The sequence below is a fragment of the Scyliorhinus canicula genome, chromosome 13 (genome assembly GCF_902713615.1).
Source record: "Scyliorhinus canicula chromosome 13, sScyCan1.1, whole genome shotgun sequence".
Lineage (NCBI taxonomy): Eukaryota > Metazoa > Chordata > Chondrichthyes > Carcharhiniformes > Scyliorhinidae > Scyliorhinus > Scyliorhinus canicula.
The window spans coordinates 128,775,323-128,792,652 of record NC_052158.1 but is presented as its reverse complement, the minus strand read 5'-3'; the positions used below and the strand labels follow the sequence as shown (position 1 = coordinate 128,792,652).

Sequence of the window (17,330 nt, the reverse complement as noted above, 5' to 3'; positions counted from 1 at the left end):
ATGCTATGAAATTATTGTATTACTCTTTATTCCTTTTTATCTTCAGGTCACAATGACTGATAAAGCTTCAACGCCCCACAATGTTTTGGGCAGAAATTAAAAACAATGACCAAAATGAATAGCTCCAACTAATTTAAAAGCTCATGATTTAAATCCGTTTTTATCTTTCTAGGTATTAAAACAGAAAGCTGGTTACACTGAACTGAAAGCAATAACTTTTTTGTACTGCTTATATTCTACTTGTCCCTCTCCACCACGATGCCACTTCATTGCGCTGCACGGCAGTGTATCCGAAAGAACATCCGCCATTTTGTGTTTATCTTAGTACAGGCTGGGAGTTTGAGATTTCTGCAGTGACTTCCAAGAGTGGAACTCTGAGATTGTGGCAGTTGATCAGTTTTGAAGAATAAAAACAAATTGCTGCCGTAAATGAGCCTTAAACCTTTCTTTCTATAAAGGTTCAGAATAATCAGCAAAGAACATGTTTTACTTCGACAAAAATTTAAAGTTTTCCTGGTGATTAATATTTCCGTTTACATCCATGGATGTATTTGTAAAGAAGACAAACTCTAGTCTTTTCGAGGCATAATCTGTGTAGTGCTTTGTGAAAAGTGAAACGTGGCGAGAAATTGAGGAATTTGTTGGAAAACCTTACCTCCATGGTATAAGAGAAAACAGCAGTGTAGATAGAAGGTTCGGGTTGACAGACAGAAAAAGAGTTTGGGTGAATCATGTCACCAAGACTGGAGAAGTGTTGATAATGGCATGACCAAGAACCACCACTGGGGGCAGTAGGTTTTGCCACCACGAGAAGACCTTTGAAAGACATTTGTTGGCGGCATGGGTTGGCAGGGGGGAAAAGTGGCTTAATGTGAATTGTTGTGGAGTGTTATGCTTTCGGATAGTGACTAAGGAATGGGAGGACATTGTTAATGGATCAACACATGATCAGCAAAATGACAAAACTTTAAATAATGGCCGAGATTCTCCATTGCGGGTCCACCCCGATACCTCTGTGACCAAGGGCAGAGAATGTAGGCCTCAGCCAAACCTGCCACTCGGCAGCGGCACTGGAGAATCCGGCTGCTGTAAACGGACAGAGACTCTGGCTGCTGTAAACGGGATGGAGAATCCGGCTGCTGTAAACGGGATGGAGAATCCGGCTGCTGTAAACGGGATGGAGAATCCGGCTGCTGTAAACGGACAGAGACTCCGGCTGCTGTAAACGAACAGAGAATCCGGCTGCTGTAAACAGACAGAGAATCCGGCTGCTGTAAACGGACAGAGACTCCGGCTGCTGTAAACGGACAGAGACTCCGGCTGCTGTAAACGGACAGAGACTCCGGCTGCTGTAAACGGACGGAGAATCCGGCTGCTGTAAATGGACAGAGACTCCGGCTGCTGTAAACGGGATGGAGAATCCGGCTGCTGTAAACGGGCAGAGAATCCGGCTGCTGTAAATGGACAGAGAATCCGGCTGCTGTAAACGGACGGAGAATCCGGCTGCTGTAAACGGACAGAGAATCCGGCTGCTGTAAACGGGATGGAGAATGCGGCTGCTGTAAACGGACAGAGACTCCGGCTGCTGTAAACGGACAGAGACTCCGGCTGCTGTAAACGGACAGAGACTCCGGCTGCTGTAAACGGACGGAGAATCCGGCTGCTGTAAATGGACAGAGACTCCGGCTGCTGTAAACGGGATGGAGAATCCGGCTGCTGTAAACGGACGGAGAATCCGGCTGCTGTAAACGGACAGAGACTCCGGCTGCTGTAAACGGACAGAGACTCCGGCTGCTGTAAATGGGATGGAGAATCCGGCTGCTGTAAACGGGATGGAGAATCCGGCTGCTGTAAACGGACAGAGAATCCGGCTGCTGTAAACGGGATAGAGAATCCGGCTGCTGTAAACGGACAGAGAATCCGGCTGCTGTAAACGGACAGAGAATCCAGCTGCTGTAAACGGGATGGAGAATCCGGCTGCTGTAAACGGGATGGAGAATCCGGCTGCTGTAAACGGATGGAGAATCCGGCTGCTGTAAATGGGACGGAGAATCCGGCTGCTGTAAACGGACAGAGAATCCGGCTGCTGTAAACGGACAGAGACTCCGGCTGCTGTAAACGGACAGAGACTCCGGCTGCTGTAAACGGACGGAGAATCTCGCTGCTGTAAACGGACGGAGAATCCGGCTGCTGTAAACGGGATGGAGAATCCGGCTGCTGTAAACGGACAGAGAATCCGGCTGCTGTAAACGGGATGGAGAATCCGGTTGCTGTAAACGGGATGGAGAATCCGGCTGCTGTAAACGGACAGAGAATCCAGCTGCTGTAAACGGGATGGAGAATCCGGCTGCTGTAAACGGACAGAGAATCCGGCTGCTGTAAACGGACAGAGAATCCGGCTGCTGTAAACGGGATGGAGAATCCGGCTGCTGTAAACGGGATGGAGAATCCGGCTGCTGTAAACGGGATGGAGAATTCGGCTGCTGTAAACGGGATGGAGAATCCGGCTGCTGTAAACTGACGGAGAATCCGACTGCTGTAAATGGACAGAGAATCCAGCAGCTGTAAACGGGATGGAGAATCCGGCTGCTGTAAACGGACAGAGAATCCAGCTGCTGTAAACGGGATGGAGAATCCGGCTGCTGTAAACGGACGGAGAATCCGGCTGCTGTAAACATACAGAGAATCCGGCTGCTGTAAACGGACAGAGACTCCGGCTGCTGTAAACGGACAGAGACTCCGGCTGCTGTAAATGGACAGAGAATCCGGCTGCTGTAAACGGACAGAGAATCCGGCTGCTGTAAACGGACAGAGACTCCGGCTGCTGTAAACGGACGGAGAATCCGGCTGCTGTAAACGGACGGAGAATCCGGCTGCTGTAAACGGACGGAGAGTCCGGCAGCTGTAAACGGACAGAGAATCTGGCTGCTGTAAATGGGACGGAGAATCCGGCTGCCGTAAACGGACAGAGAATCCGGCTGCTGTAAACGGACGGAGAATCCGGCTGCTGTAAACGGACGGAGAATCCGGCTGCTGTAAACGGATGGAGAATCCGGCTGCTGTAAACGGGATGGAGAATCCGGCTGCTGTAAACGGACAGAGAATCCGGCTGCTGTAAACGGGATGGAGAATCCGGCTGCTGTAAACAGACGGAGAATCCGGCTGCTGTAAACGGACGGAGAATCCAGCAGCTGTAAACTGACAGAGAATCCGGATGCTGTAAACGGGATGGAGAATCCGGCTGCTGCAAACGGATAGAGACTCCGGCTGCTGTAAACGGGATGGAGAATCCAGCTGCTGTAAACAGACGGAGAATCCGGCTGCTGTAAACGGACGGAGAATCCGGCTGCTGTAAACGGGATGGAGAATCCGGATGCTGTAAACGGGATGGAGAATCCGGCTGCTGTAAACAGACGGAGAATCCGGCTGCTGTAAACGGACGGAGAATCCGGCTGCTGTAAACGGGATGGAGAATCTGGCTGCTGTAAACGGACAGAGAATCCGGCTGCTGTAAACGGGATGGAGAATCCGGCTGCTGTAAACGGACAGAGAATCCGGCTGCTGTAAACGGACAGAGAATCCGGCTGCTGTAAACGGGATGGAGAATCCGGCTGCTGTAAACGGACAGAGAATCCGGCTGCTGTAAACGGGATGGAGAATCCGGCTGCTGTAAACGGGATGGAGAATTCGGCTGCTGTAAACGGACGGAGAATCCGGCTGCTGTAAACGGACAGAGAATCCGGTTGCTGTAAACGGGACGGAGAATCCGGCTGCTGTAAACAGACAGAGAATCCGGCTGCTGTAAACGGACAGAGAATCCGGCTGCTGTAAACGGGATGGAGAATCCGGATGCTGTAAACGGGATGGAGAATCCGGCTGCTGTAAACGGACGGAGAATCCGGCTGCTGTAAACGGACGGAGACTCCGGCTGCTGTAAACGGGATGGAGAATCCGGCTGCTGTAAACGGGATGGAGAATCCGGCTGCTGTAAACGGGATGGAGAATCACGCTGCCCTAAACAGAAGGAGAATCCTGAAAGAATAAATGCTGCCTTATTTCCTTTTATCATCACTGTTGCCAAAGACGTTAAACAAAATGAGGATCACAATCGGGATAGTGGCAGTGGTATCAAAGAAAAAAATCCAGTGTGCAATCTTTCCCCAATGATGATGTAAAATACTGTCCAAATTTCGCACTTTGGAATGGTAACATATTGCAGCACTCAACACTTAGAGCAGAGTCCCTGAACAATACACAACTTTACACTTTTAGGACATATGAGCAAGAGAGAAAAATGGCCTGGATTTTAGCATGGAGGAAAATTTCATGTTGGGGGGCTGCTACAGGAAGCCTTTAGAGGATGCCCGCCAGGGCATCGAAGGCCATGGGATGTGGCAAGAAGTTGGCTACCTCCATCTCAGATGTGCATCCGGGGACACCTAGACATAGAGTTAGAACTAGGAGGGCCAAGCACATGGAGGATTACAGACAGTCACCCAAGGCCAGAATTGAACCCAGGTCACAGATGCTTTGAGGCAGCAGTGCTAACCACTGTGCCACAGTACTGCCCAGATAAACCTACCTCAGGGATTCAGCCCTTCCTGACTTCTTTCAGCTGCTGAGATTCTCTTGACTAGGAAACCTGGCTGTCTGTAACTAAAAACAGAATGGCTATTAAAAAGGCACATAGCTCCGAGGTTTCGCCCTCATTCTTCCAGCGGAGCGGGCAGAGAGGGGAGCGATTTTTGGAGGGGAGAGCTGGAAGGTAAGCTGAGTTTTTGATTTTTAACTTACTTTTTCGGAGCAGGAAACCTGAAGTCAGCCGTGGGGAGACCTGGGTAGGTTGTATTACTCAATAAATTTGAACGGTGAGGAAACCCGAGACCCTACATGTGTAGTGTCTCCCACCCTCCCTCCTCCTCTTCCCTAAAAAAAAGACTCAGTGCTGTGAGCAGATAGGCTATTTACTTATTTTTTTCTTTTTTAATGGGAGACTAAGTAGAGGTGATGGCAGCCAGGGCAGTGGAATGTTCCTCCTGCAGAATGTTCGAGGTAAGGGAGACCACTGGTGTCCTTGCTGACTTCACCTGCGGGAAGTGCAGCCATCTCCAGCTCCTCACAGACCATGTTAGGGAACTGGAGCTGGGTGAACTGAGGATCATTCGGGAAGCTGAGGGGGTGATAGATGGAAGCTACAGGGGCATAGTTACACCTGAGAACAAAGACAACTGGGTCACAGTTGGAGATGGGAAGAGGAGGAGGCAATCAGTGCAGGAATCCCCTGTTGTTGTTCCTCTCAACAATAAGTATCCCACTTTGGATACTGTTGGGGGGGGGATTACCTAGCAGGGGTAGGCTGCAGTGACCGGGTCTCTGGCACGAGGTCCGGCTCTGGGGCTCAGAAGGGAAGGGGGGAGATTAGGAGAGCACTAGTTATAGGGGACTCAGTAGTTAGAGGTACAGACAGGCAGTACTGTGGGCATGGGCGAGACTCTCGGATGGTTTGTTGCCTCCCAGGGGCCAGGGTCCATGACATCTTGGATCGTGTCTTCAGGATCCTTAAGGGGGAGGGTGAGCAGCCAGAAGTCGTGGTGCACATTGGTACCAACGACGTAGGTAGGAAAAGGGGTGTGGATGTAATAAACAAGTTGAGGGAGTTAGGCTGGAAGTTAAAAGGCAGGACAGACAGAGTTGTCATCTCTGGTTTGTTGCTGGTGCCACGTGATAGCGAGGCTAGAAAGAGGGAGAGAGTGCAGTTGAACACGTGGCTGCAGGAATGGCGTAGGAGGGAGGGCTTCAGGTATTTAGATAATTGGAGCACTTTCTGGGAAAGGTGGGACCAGTACAAGCAGGACGGGTTGCATCTGAACCAGAGGGGCACCAATATCCTGGGAGGGAGGTTTTCTAGTACTCTTTAGGAGGGTTTAAACTAATTTGGCAGGGGAATGCGAACCGGATTTGTAGTCCTGCAACGAAGGTAGCTGATGTTCAGGACGCCAAAGCATGTAGTGAGGCAGTGGGGAAGGTAACACTGACAAAGGAGAGTACTTGCAGGCAAGGAGATGGGTTGAAGTGTGTATACTTTAATGCAAGAAGCATCAGGAATAAGGTGGGTGAACTTAAGGCATGGATCGGTACTTGGGACTACGATGTGGTGGCCATCACGGAAACTTGGATAGTAGAGGGGCAGAAATGGTTGTTGGAGGTCCCTGGTTATAGATGTTTCAATAAGACTAGTGAGGGCGGTAAAAGAGGTGGGGTGGTGGCATTGTTAATTAGAGAATTGCAGAAAGGCAGTTTCAGGAGGATCTGCCTACTGAGGTAGTATGGGTTGAAGTCAGAAATAGGAAAGGAGCAGTCACCTTGTTGGGAGTTTTCTATAGGCCCCAATAGCAGCAGTGATGTGGAGGAACAGATTGGGAAACAGAATTTGGAAAGGTGCAGAAGTCATAGAGTAGTAGTCATGGGTGACTTCAACTTCCCAAATATTGAGTGGAAAAGCTTTAGATCAAGTAGTTTGGATGGGGTGATGTTTGTGTAGTGTGCCCTGGAAGCTTTTCTAACACAGTATGTAGATTGCCCGACCAGAGGGGAGGCCATATTGGATTTGGTACTTGGTAATGAACCAGGGCAAGTGGTAGATTTGTTAGTGGGGGACCATTTTGGAGATCGTGACCACAATTCTGCGATTTTCACTTTAGTAATGGAGAGGGATAGGTGCGTGCAACAGGGCAAGGTTTACAATTGGGGGAAGGGTAAATACGATGCTGTCAGACAAGAACTGAAGTGCATAAATTAGGAGCCTAGGCTGTCAGGGAAGGACACAATTGAAATGTGGAACTTGTTCAAGGAACAGATAGTACGTGTCCTTGATATCTATGTCCCTGTCAGGCAGGGAAGAGATGGTCGAGTGAGGGAACCATGGTTGACAAGAGAGGTTGAATGTCTTGTTAAGAGAAGGAAGGATACTTATGTAAGGCTGAGGAAACAAGATTAAGACAGGGCGCTGGAGAGATACAAGATAGCCAGGGGGGAAGGGATTAGGAGAGCTAAGAGAGGGCATGAAAAATCTTTGGCAGGTAGGATCAAGGAAAACCCCAAGGCCTTTTACACATATGTGAGAAATATGAGAATGACTAGAGCAAGGGTAGGTCCGATCAAGGACAGTAGCGGGAGATTGGGTATTGAGTCTGAAGAGATAGGAGAGGTCGTGAACGAGTACTTATCTTCAGTATTTACGAATGAGAGGGGCATATTGTTGGCGAGGACATTGTGAAACAGACTGGTAAGCTCGAGGAGATATTTGTTAGGAAGGAAGATGTGTTGGGCATTTTGAAAAACTTGAGGATAGACAAGTCCCCCGGGCCTGACGGGATATATCCAAGGATTCTATGGGAAGCAAGGGATGAAATTGCAGAGCCGTTGGCAATGACCTTTTCGTCCTCACTGTCAACAGGGGTGGTACCAGGGGATTGGAGAGTGGCGAATGTCGTGCCCCTGTTCAAAAAAGGGACTAGGGATAACCCTGGGAATTACAGGCCAGTTAGTCTTATTTCAGTGGTAGGCAAAGTAATGGAAAGGGTACTGAGGGATAGGATTTCTGAGCATCTGGAAAGACACTGCTTGATTAGGAATAGTCAGCATGGATTTGTATGGGGTAGGTCTTGCCTCACAAGTCTTATTGAATTCTTTGAGGAGGTGACCAAGCACGTGGATGAAGGTAAAGCAGTGGATGTAGTGTACATGGATTTTAGTAAGGCATTTGATAAGGTTCCTCATGGTAGGCTTATGCAGAAAGTAAGGCGGCATGGGATAGTGGGCAATTTAACCAGTTGAATAACGAACTGGCTAACCAATAAAAGTCAGAGAGTGGTGGTGGATGGCAAATATTCAACCTGGAGCCCAGTTACCAGTGGCATACCGCAGGGATCAATTCTGGGTCCTCTGCTGTTTCTGATTTTCATTAATGACTTGGATGAATGAGTTGAAGAGTGAGTCAGTAAATTTGCAGACGATACGAACATTGGTGGAGTTGTGGATAGTGAGGAGGGCTGTTGTCGGTTGCAAAGAGACAAAGATAGGATGCAGAGCTGGGCTGAGAAGTGGCAGGTGGAGTTTAACCCTGAAAAGTGTGAGGTTGTCCATTTTGGAAGGACAAATATAAATGCGGAATGCAGGGTTAACGATAGGGTTCTTGGCAATGTGGAGGAGCAGAGGGATCTTGAGATCTTTGTTCATAGATCTTTGAAAGTTGCCACTCAAGTGGATAGAGCTGTGCAGAAGGCCTATGGTGTGCTAGTGTTCATTAGCAGAGAGATTGAATTTAAGAGCCTTGAGGTGATGATGCAGTTGTACAAAACCTTGGTAAGGCCACATTTGGAGTACTGTGTGCAGTTCTGGTCGCCTCATTTTAGGAAGGATGTGGAAGCTTTGGGAAAGGTGCAAAGGAGATTTACCAGGATGTTGCCTGGAATGGAGAGCAGGTCCCACAAGGAAAGATTGCGGGTGCTAGGCCTTTTCTCATTAGAACGGAGAAGGATGAGGGGGCGACTTGCTAGAGGTTTTTAAGATGATCAGGGGAATAGATAAAGTAGACAGTCAGAGACTTTTTCCTCGGGTGGAACAAACCATTACAAGGGGACATAAATTTAAGGTGAATGGTGGAAGATATAGAGGGGATGTCAGAGGTAGGTTCTTTACCCAGAGAGTAGTGGGGGCATGGAATGCACAGCCTGTGGAAGTAGTTGAGTCGGAAACATTAGGGACCTTCAAGCGGCTATTGGATAGGTACATGGATTACGGTAGAATGTTGGGGTGTAGATTGGTTTGTTCTTAATCTAGGACAAGAGTTCGTCACATCGTGAGCCGATGGGCCTGTTCTGTTCTGTATTTTCTATGTTCTATTAAATCAATGGCAGGCAGCCTCATTTCTAATATGTAAATGATGAGTAGATTGATCACCCTTAAATCTGGAAGTGGGAAAGCTCATCCTCTTCCAGGGTTTTTGCATCTTAACCTTTGACCGGAGTACAACCTACCCATTTTAAGGAATTAAGATTCAGTTCTATGAATGTCCTTCAAAACTAATAGTTTGCTTATCTCACCTGGAATAAAGAAGAACTGTAGCCCCTTATCTTTTACAGATGTACACAAGGTCGCTACCAATACAGTCAAGGAAAACGGCAAGTGGACTTTGAAGATGAATGAAAACAAGTTAACTCCAGCCATCAGTTACATCCTTAATGAGAGTCATGTTTAAATAAGCCATGTTTCAGTGAGCCTCCAATCATTACTTTTATACATTATTTTACACAGCAAATGTATAATATCCATATTACTACTCAGAATGCAGGGCTGGAAGCAAACTACTCGACCATTATTTTACCAACCCCCCCCCCCCCCCCCCCCCCCCCCCACTGCCAAACCCCACCACCACTGATTTTGCTCCTGACTTTCAACATTGCTTCAAAATGTTGAATTTTAACCACACCTCAAATACTTTCAATCTTGCAAATTAAACACTTTATCCAAAGCCTCTTTTTAGGCTCACTTATTTACCACATGACTCCCTGAACATGAGACCCCTTTTTTTCTCCAAATACTTCCGCTACTAGGAGAAGTGAGAGTGGAATCCATTTGCCCTGTCACACATTTGCCTTTTGGGAACTTGTCTAACTGTAATTTGGTGTCGATCCAGAGCCAACAACTGGATATGTTCCTTCTATCCTGTATAATTTCATGTTTCGATGATGTCACTCTGTTGAGATTCACAGAGGCAAACTCACATCTTGCCATCACTCTGCCAGTTTGCTGTTTTCAATATATTTTGTTGTGTAGATGTCACGGGCAAAGAATAGGATAGTGATGTCACCAGTTAGCAACATGCTCAGTGGCATGAACATTCTCCCAGCTCAGCAACAGTCACCTGTAGTTTTGAAAAAACTTTTGCTTTCCAAGATTAGTCCCAGACAACTGAAAGAGGTCAAAAGCCTCTCTAAACTATGTAAAATCTGGCTGCTATATCAGAAACAATTTCAACTGTTCACAGGGATTCATCTGATAGTTGAAATAGCGGGATATTTTGATACTCCTCCATCTGTCAGCCCCCATAAGACAAAGACATTACAAATAGCAATAGTTTTAACAATAATGTATGAGAAAACATTTTTTGCAACAAAAAAATGTACAATGCGAAACTCGGCATCCAATTTGAAAACAGTTGTATTGGTGTGTATAGGAATTACATGAATTACTGCAATTTGTCATTGGTACAGGATGCAAACTAGGTTACCATCACATCACCTCAATATGTTTAGGAGGCCACATTTGATCATTTAAGACATTTTAGATGGTTCTTCTAAGTATCCAATTTGTTTCCTTTATATAAAGTGTATATATAATTGAGTATATGTAAAGCTGTTCAATTGGACAAGTCCACCCACCTCTGAAAAATTACCTAGAATTATGATATGCACTCCTGTTTAGTGGAGAAGAATTAATTAATGAAAGAATAAATGTGTTATGCAAATAAATGTATCAAAATGCAACCATTTTGATTTCATTTTTGTTGTTAGCTGACATGACATTAATTAAAGACTAAAACATTTTTGTTTGTTAATCATTCCTGTACATTGCTTCTTCATGTATCATTTTCCACTTCTAAGACTCAATAAGTTAGTTATTGATTCAGATTCTTTTCCTTTGTTGGTGAATGAGAAAAATAATTGATTCCTCGCCACATAACTCATGTAATTTTTCTCCTACTATTTGTAATTATATAATTTAAATTGAATATATAGATTATTATTAATCAACTATTATTATTCATGTGGCTTAAAAACCCTATTAATTCAGAGGCCTTCAAAACACCATTTGTTCATGGTGAATGGCTCATTTTTAAAATTAGTTTCCAAAAGATCCCAGTCTTCCCTGTTAGGGTGGCACAGTGGCACAGTGGTTAACACTGCAGCCTCAAAGTGCTAGGGGCCTGTGTTCAATTCTGATCTTGGGATTCTGTCTGTGTAGAGTTTGCACATTTTTCTCCATGTCGATATGGTTTTCCTCCAGGTGCTCTGGTTTCCTCCCACAGTCCAAAGATGGTCAGAAGTCTTACAACACCAGGTTAAAGTCCAACAGGTTTGTTTCAAACACTAGTTTTTGGAGCACTGCTCCTTCCTTTTACTGTGCCCACCCCAGCCCAACGCCGGCATCTCCACATCAGTCCAAAGATGTGCAGGTTAGGTGAAATGGCCATGCTAAATTGCCCCTTTGTGTCCAAAGGTTAGGTGGAGTTACAGGGATAGAGCGGGGAGTGGGCCTGAGTGGGATGCTCTTTCGGAGGGTTGGTGCAGAATTGATGGACCAAGTGGTCTCCTTCTGCGCTATCGGAATTCTATGATCTGAGTAGCTTGTTTGCACAATACATTATGTGATACGAGAAGATTCTTGTCTTCGGCAATAGTTACTTTCTCTGCCTCAGTCTGCAGATGAGGAAGGAGTAAACAGAGTCATGGTAAAAAGATAATGGGCTGAACCTTTAGGCCACGATGTGGGTGAACAACGAAGTAAGCACTCTCTCTCTCTGACTTAGCTTTACAGAGCTTCCTCTCAGCCCTCCAGTTTCAAGAGCCCACCTACCATCCCTAATTGGATGGTGAGCCTGTCCTCCAGATGTTAATTTGTGGAATAATCACAGCCGGGTGACTGTTCTCCACAGGGCAAGCTTCTGACCCCCATTTGACCCTGATATTGGAGTCCTGAATCCCACTGAAAATCCTGCCTAACAGATTTCAGTGGAATGCCTGGAAGTAAATTTTCGATATTATCACAGCACCGGAGACTTGGGTTCGATTCTCACCTCGGTTGACTGTGTGGAGTTTGCGCGTTCTCCTTGTGTCTGGGTGGGTTTCCTCCGGGTGCTCCGGTTTCCTCCCACAGCCCCAAGATATGCAGGTTATGCTAAATTGCCCCTAGATGGGGTTACATGGCATGGGGGATTGGGCCTGGATGGTGTGCTCTTTCAGAAGGTCGGTGCGGACTCAATGGGCCGAATAGCCTCCTTCTGCACTTTAGGGATTCTGTTTTTCTATGATACCTATGCAATTTTACTTATTTTTATTGATCCATCAGTATATTAGAAAATAGGCAAATAGATGAAGGTGATGCAATAAAATTGCAGAATTGTTACAGAGCAGAAAGAGGACATTTGGCCGATCGTGTCTGCACTGGCTCTCCAAATGAGCATCGTGGCTTAATGCCATTACCCTGCCTTTACCCCCGTACCCCTGCACATTGTTTCCATCCAAATAATCATCTTATGCCCTCTTGAATGCCGCAATTGAACTTGCCCCCACACCACTTCCAGGCTGTGCATTCCAGACACGAACCACTTGCTGTGTAAAAACGTTTTTCTCACAAAACATTTTCTTCTTTTGCAAATCATTTTAAAGGTGTTCTCTCCTTCTTGATCCTTTTATGAGCAGGGACATCTCCTCCCTATGTACTTGTCCAGCCTCCTCATGATTTTGAACATCTCTATCAAATATCCTGTTAGCCTTCTTCTCTGTGAGGAAAGTAATCCCAACCTCTCCATCTATCCTCGGAAATGAAGTTTCTCTGATAAGTGTGAGTGCTGCTCTAGGGGGGTTGGATAATCACACACATACGTTCTGTTCTTATCCCAAGTTGGTAAGCTTCTGGGCCTCTTTCTTTAACACCGTGTCGGCGCTACTCAATGTAATTTGGATCCTTGTCCGCTGGTGCCCATATTTGGGGTGTCAGACTCACCGACGCTTCAATGAGGGGTGAAGGTGGATGTCCTCGCTTTCACCTCAATGATAGCCCAGAGACAACTTCAGCTTGGGTGGAGGGCTCCTACTCCATCTTGGTTTGGCTGGGTGATCTCCTGTCTTTTCTACATTTGGAGAGGATTAAGATGGCAGTTATTCATGTTCTTTTTTGAAGTGCTCGTCACGTCAGCTGTCAGGGGATTTAGTTTAGTTTAGTTAATACATGTTTTTGCTTGTTTGTCTCTTTCTTCTATGTGTATTTATGGTTAATTGTTTTGGATGGTTTTGTGCAATACGACATTTTTTTAATAAACAGATTTTAAAAGAAGTAAATGAAGTTTCTCATCCCTGGAACCCTTCTTGTAAACTTCCTCAGCACTCTCTACAATGTGTTCACACCCTTCCTGTAGTGTGGCACCCAGAACTGTACACAATATTCCAACTGAGGTCTAACTAGTGTCTTGTGTAAGTTCAGTATAACCTCCTTGGTCTTGTACTCTATGCCCCTGTTAATAAAGCCCAGAATATTATACTTTATTAACTGCTCCCTGAGCCTGTCCTGCCACCTTCAATGATCTATGCACGTATACACCCAGGTTCCTGTGCTCCTGCACCCCTTTACGAATATTACCCCTTATTTTATATCGTCTCTCCATGTTCTTCCTATAAAAATGTATCACTTCACACTTATCCACATTGAACTTCGTCTGCCGCCTATTTGCCTACTCCATCATCTTGTCTATGTCCTTTTGAAGTTCTACACTGTTCTCTTCACAGTTTGGATTATTTTAATGTATTGTTTTATCCGCACACTTTGAAATTCCCCCTCCATACCAGGATCTATATTTTTTATTTTTTTTTTGAAAAATGTTTTTTTTCAACATTTTAACACAAACAGTACCTGACACGCACCCCCCCCCCCCCCCCCCCCACATCCCTTGGCAGCAACTTCCAAACTGCAAACAGAAAACACCCCATCTCTGTGGAACCCCTCGTCTGCCCCTCTCAGAGCACATTTTACAAGGCCAAAATCTCTAACAGGTCCTCCCAGCCACACAGAGGAACTGGGAGAAGAAGCTGACCTCCACCTCAACAGGACCTGCCCACGAGCATTCAGCAAGTTGAAGACTAAGACATCTGCCCCCCACCCATTTGCAACTTCGGCATGTCTGACACCCTGAATATGGCCTCAAGGGAGCCCGGCTTCAATTCCATGTGCGGAACCTCGGGCATGGTGCTAAAAAGGACCCCCAATATCTCTCCAACTTCGGGCAGAACCAGAACATATGGGACATGGTTGGCTTCACCCCTCCCATACCGCTTACAACTATCCTCCACCCCTCAAACACCTGGCTCATTCTCGCCTTCGTTAAGTGCGCTTTATGCACTACCTTTAGCTGAATCAACCCCAGCCTCGCACATTGATCTTTCAAAGCACTTCACACCATAATCAGTCCTCTAGGCCTATTCCTAACTCTTTCTCCCACTCAGCCTTAATCCCTTCCATAGACTCCTTATCCTCCTCCATAGGCCTACCGTAAACCACTGAGACAACCCCACTCTGCAACCCCCCATCCCCCACCGACAACAACTCATCCAGCAAAGAGGACTTCCTTGCGAAATTCCGCACCTGCACATCCCTAAAGCCTTTGTCATGCTGGAGCCCATACCTCACCCCCAACTCCTCCAAAATTGTGAATCTCCCGTCCAGAAACAGATCCTTCATCTCTTTCACCCCTTTCTCCACCCATCCCCAGAAATTCGCATCCACCGGCCCTGGATCAAACCTATGATTTCCTCTTACCGGCATCACCCTCGACTCCACCTCAACTTGAAGTACTGTAGAAATTGCCCCCAGATCCTCAGTGTGGCTACCACTACCAGATTCCCAGAATACTTCCCTGGGGCTAGCGGCGGCGGTGTCGTAGCCAGCGCCTACAACCCTGACCCTTAAAGGACACCGCCTCCATCCGCACCTACAAAGCTTCCAACTCCTTCCTACAGCCCCGCATTTTCTCCGCATTTGCCATCCAGTAATAGTGCAACAGATTTGGAAGAGCCAAACTCCCCGACTGCTGTCCCCCTTGATTGTGAGAGGAAACCGGAGCACCTAGAGGTAACCCAAGCAGACACGAGGAGAACGTACAAACTCCACACAGTGACCCAGGGTCGGGATCAAACCCGGATCCTTGGTGCTGTGTGGCAGCAATGCTAACCACTGTGCCACTGTGCCTCCCTATACTTTGAACTTTAGTAAATATATTCTACTTTATTCTTTCTCCAAGTCCCATGGATCCCACGGATATTCAAATGATGCAATGTTTTCCATGCATTCAGAGGTCAAACGTTCACTCTTCACCCTAAAGAACGTCCAGTTGCATTGATCCCTACACGATCTCACCATAGCGAGTGCCCTTAATTTTCACATCTGTGCCATCAACAAAGGAATGTAATATGTGAACATGGTGGCTGGCCAATACACCTATCACTCTTAAATCCCAGGTACACATCATGGGGGAATCGCTCAGGAGGCATGGGGATTACCTCCCACCTTACTGCATTCCACTCCCCCCTCTAAGTGTTATTATTCCCTCCTCCCACCAGAACCCTGAGTTCCCACCCCCAGGACCCCACCATTGACACCATGGATCAACCCTCTAAATCAAACCCCCCAATCCCTTTGCTGAACATATTCTTCCCCTCTTTCCCAGACTCTCTCTCCTGCATTTCTTGCCCAGCTTCCACTCTACCCTTCCTCTGCCCCCACCCTTTGCTTCTGTACCTTTTAGGGCCTTGGCATAACTTTGGTACTAGCACTTGAGAGTGGCCCCAAAGAGCGCAAAAGCAGTGTCAACTGACCTGAGAGTCCAGGATGAAGTCTACCTTGCCATGTACAGTCATGGAACAGAACGTTCTATATTCCTGCTGTCAGGGCGCTTAATTTGGAAAGGGAGCAATATTTTGGTGTTTTGGTCTTTTAATGAAATTTATTAGATGCAGATAGGTTTCTCGACATAACTCCACGGGACATTCATCCTACCTTTAAGCCGCCATGAAAGTCCAGAGAACAAAATTCCAATCTAATTTTTGCCCTCCCACCAGGTCTTATTTGTCCATCCACCACGATTTCTGCTGTGGGAGGAGTGGACATTTCTACCCAGAGACTACAAAAATTGGATTTTGGAGTGTCACTGTGGATTGTGCTACAGAAGCACCAACCTGAGATAGTGTGTATAGCCACATGAGGTGCAGCCTGTGTTACACCCATGCTGGAAAGGGCACAGGTTTGGGTGTGCCGTACATAAACAACTTTCACAATGGGGAAAATTGTAAAGTCACTTAAGCATTCCAGCTGATTTGAGGCATGTTCTGCAAACTTGGCCCATGCAGGTCCAGTTAACTCCTACTCACAGCTGAAATGAGTTCAGCTACACAAGGAAAATTAAAATATCTGGATCCGAGTGGTGGGTGACATGCGTTAGAATTACTCCTACTTTTGCAAAGTCTGTGAAAGTATTGGAGTATTTTTTTGAAGGTGAGTTGTTGAATTTGAAAGGGAGTGTTGCTGTGTGCACACAAGGGAGAGCAATGGAGATTTGTCACCTAGTTACATAAAGGCTGCAACAACTATTGAGGCTGTAGTTGCAGTGTCTCTGTGTCTGAGCCGAAGTCTCCTGCTTCCACTAGTCAGTTACAATTCTACCCAATGCTTTGTGGAATGCTTAAATGGAAAACAGAAGCTGGTTAAATGGTTGAGGTGATATTAGCATTAGACATCAGGCTTTGGGAGTTCAACACACTACAAAACATTTACTGGTATTATTCCATACTGTGCGGGTAAGAGAACGTAACGACTGTAGAATAATGGAAGTCTAAGCTAAGAGATGTTGCAGTTTGAGGGGAATTCATTTCCTATTTTATCACATGCCCGCAATTAGGGAGTCAATATAATTGTGGCCAAGGAGAACAAAACTTGCATCCCCACACTCCAAGGGTCTGCAGATTAGTTTGGTTCTCTAAATAAATCTTAATGTGAGAAATGATTAAACAAGAAGCGATCAAGTGATTCACCAGACAAACTTTTATGGCAATAATGTTATATTATTTCCCTTGACACATCTAATCCTTTATGGAGATAGTCTGATTAATGTTTGGTAATCCCCAAAGTTTTAATGTTGCTGCAATTATCCTATGTACTCATATCCGTGAAAAATTAACTTGTAATTATTGTTTCATGATTCCTGCTCCACATTGTATGGCAATCCCTGCCATTTAGTAGGCTACCCATAATCACTTTTTAGATTACCACATTAAGAATAGCATTTGTTCCCCGAGGGCGGTGCTGGTGCGGTTCCACCGATTCAGTGACCGGGAGTGTGTGCTGCGCTGGGCCAAGAAAGAGAGGAGCAGTAAATGGGAGAATTCGGTAGTGAGGATCTACCAGGACTGGAGTGCGAAGTGGCTAAGCGGCGGGCCGGGTTCAACCGGACGAAGGCGGTGCTTCATGCTAAGCAGGTCAGGTTTGGAATGCTGCAGCCTGCG

The 17,330-nt window shown here is 46.4% G+C and overlaps 1 protein-coding gene across 4 annotated transcripts in view; it reads left to right on the top strand.

Moving 5' to 3' along the window:
• The window catches only part of LOC119976163 (palmitoyltransferase ZDHHC5-B-like), a 56,534-nt gene extending 47,158 nt beyond the window's left edge, over window positions 1-9,376 (top strand). For all 4 annotated transcript variants that reach the window (XM_038816387.1, XM_038816389.1, XM_038816390.1 and 1 more), the window contains exon 9: window positions 9,144-9,376. In XM_038816387.1, coding sequence (XP_038672315.1) covers window positions 9,144-9,259 — 116 coding nt within the window. In that variant the 3' untranslated portion in view covers window positions 9,260-9,376. The remainder of the gene's footprint in view (window positions 1-9,143) is intronic.
• Window positions 9,377-17,330: the final 7,954 nt, after the last annotated feature.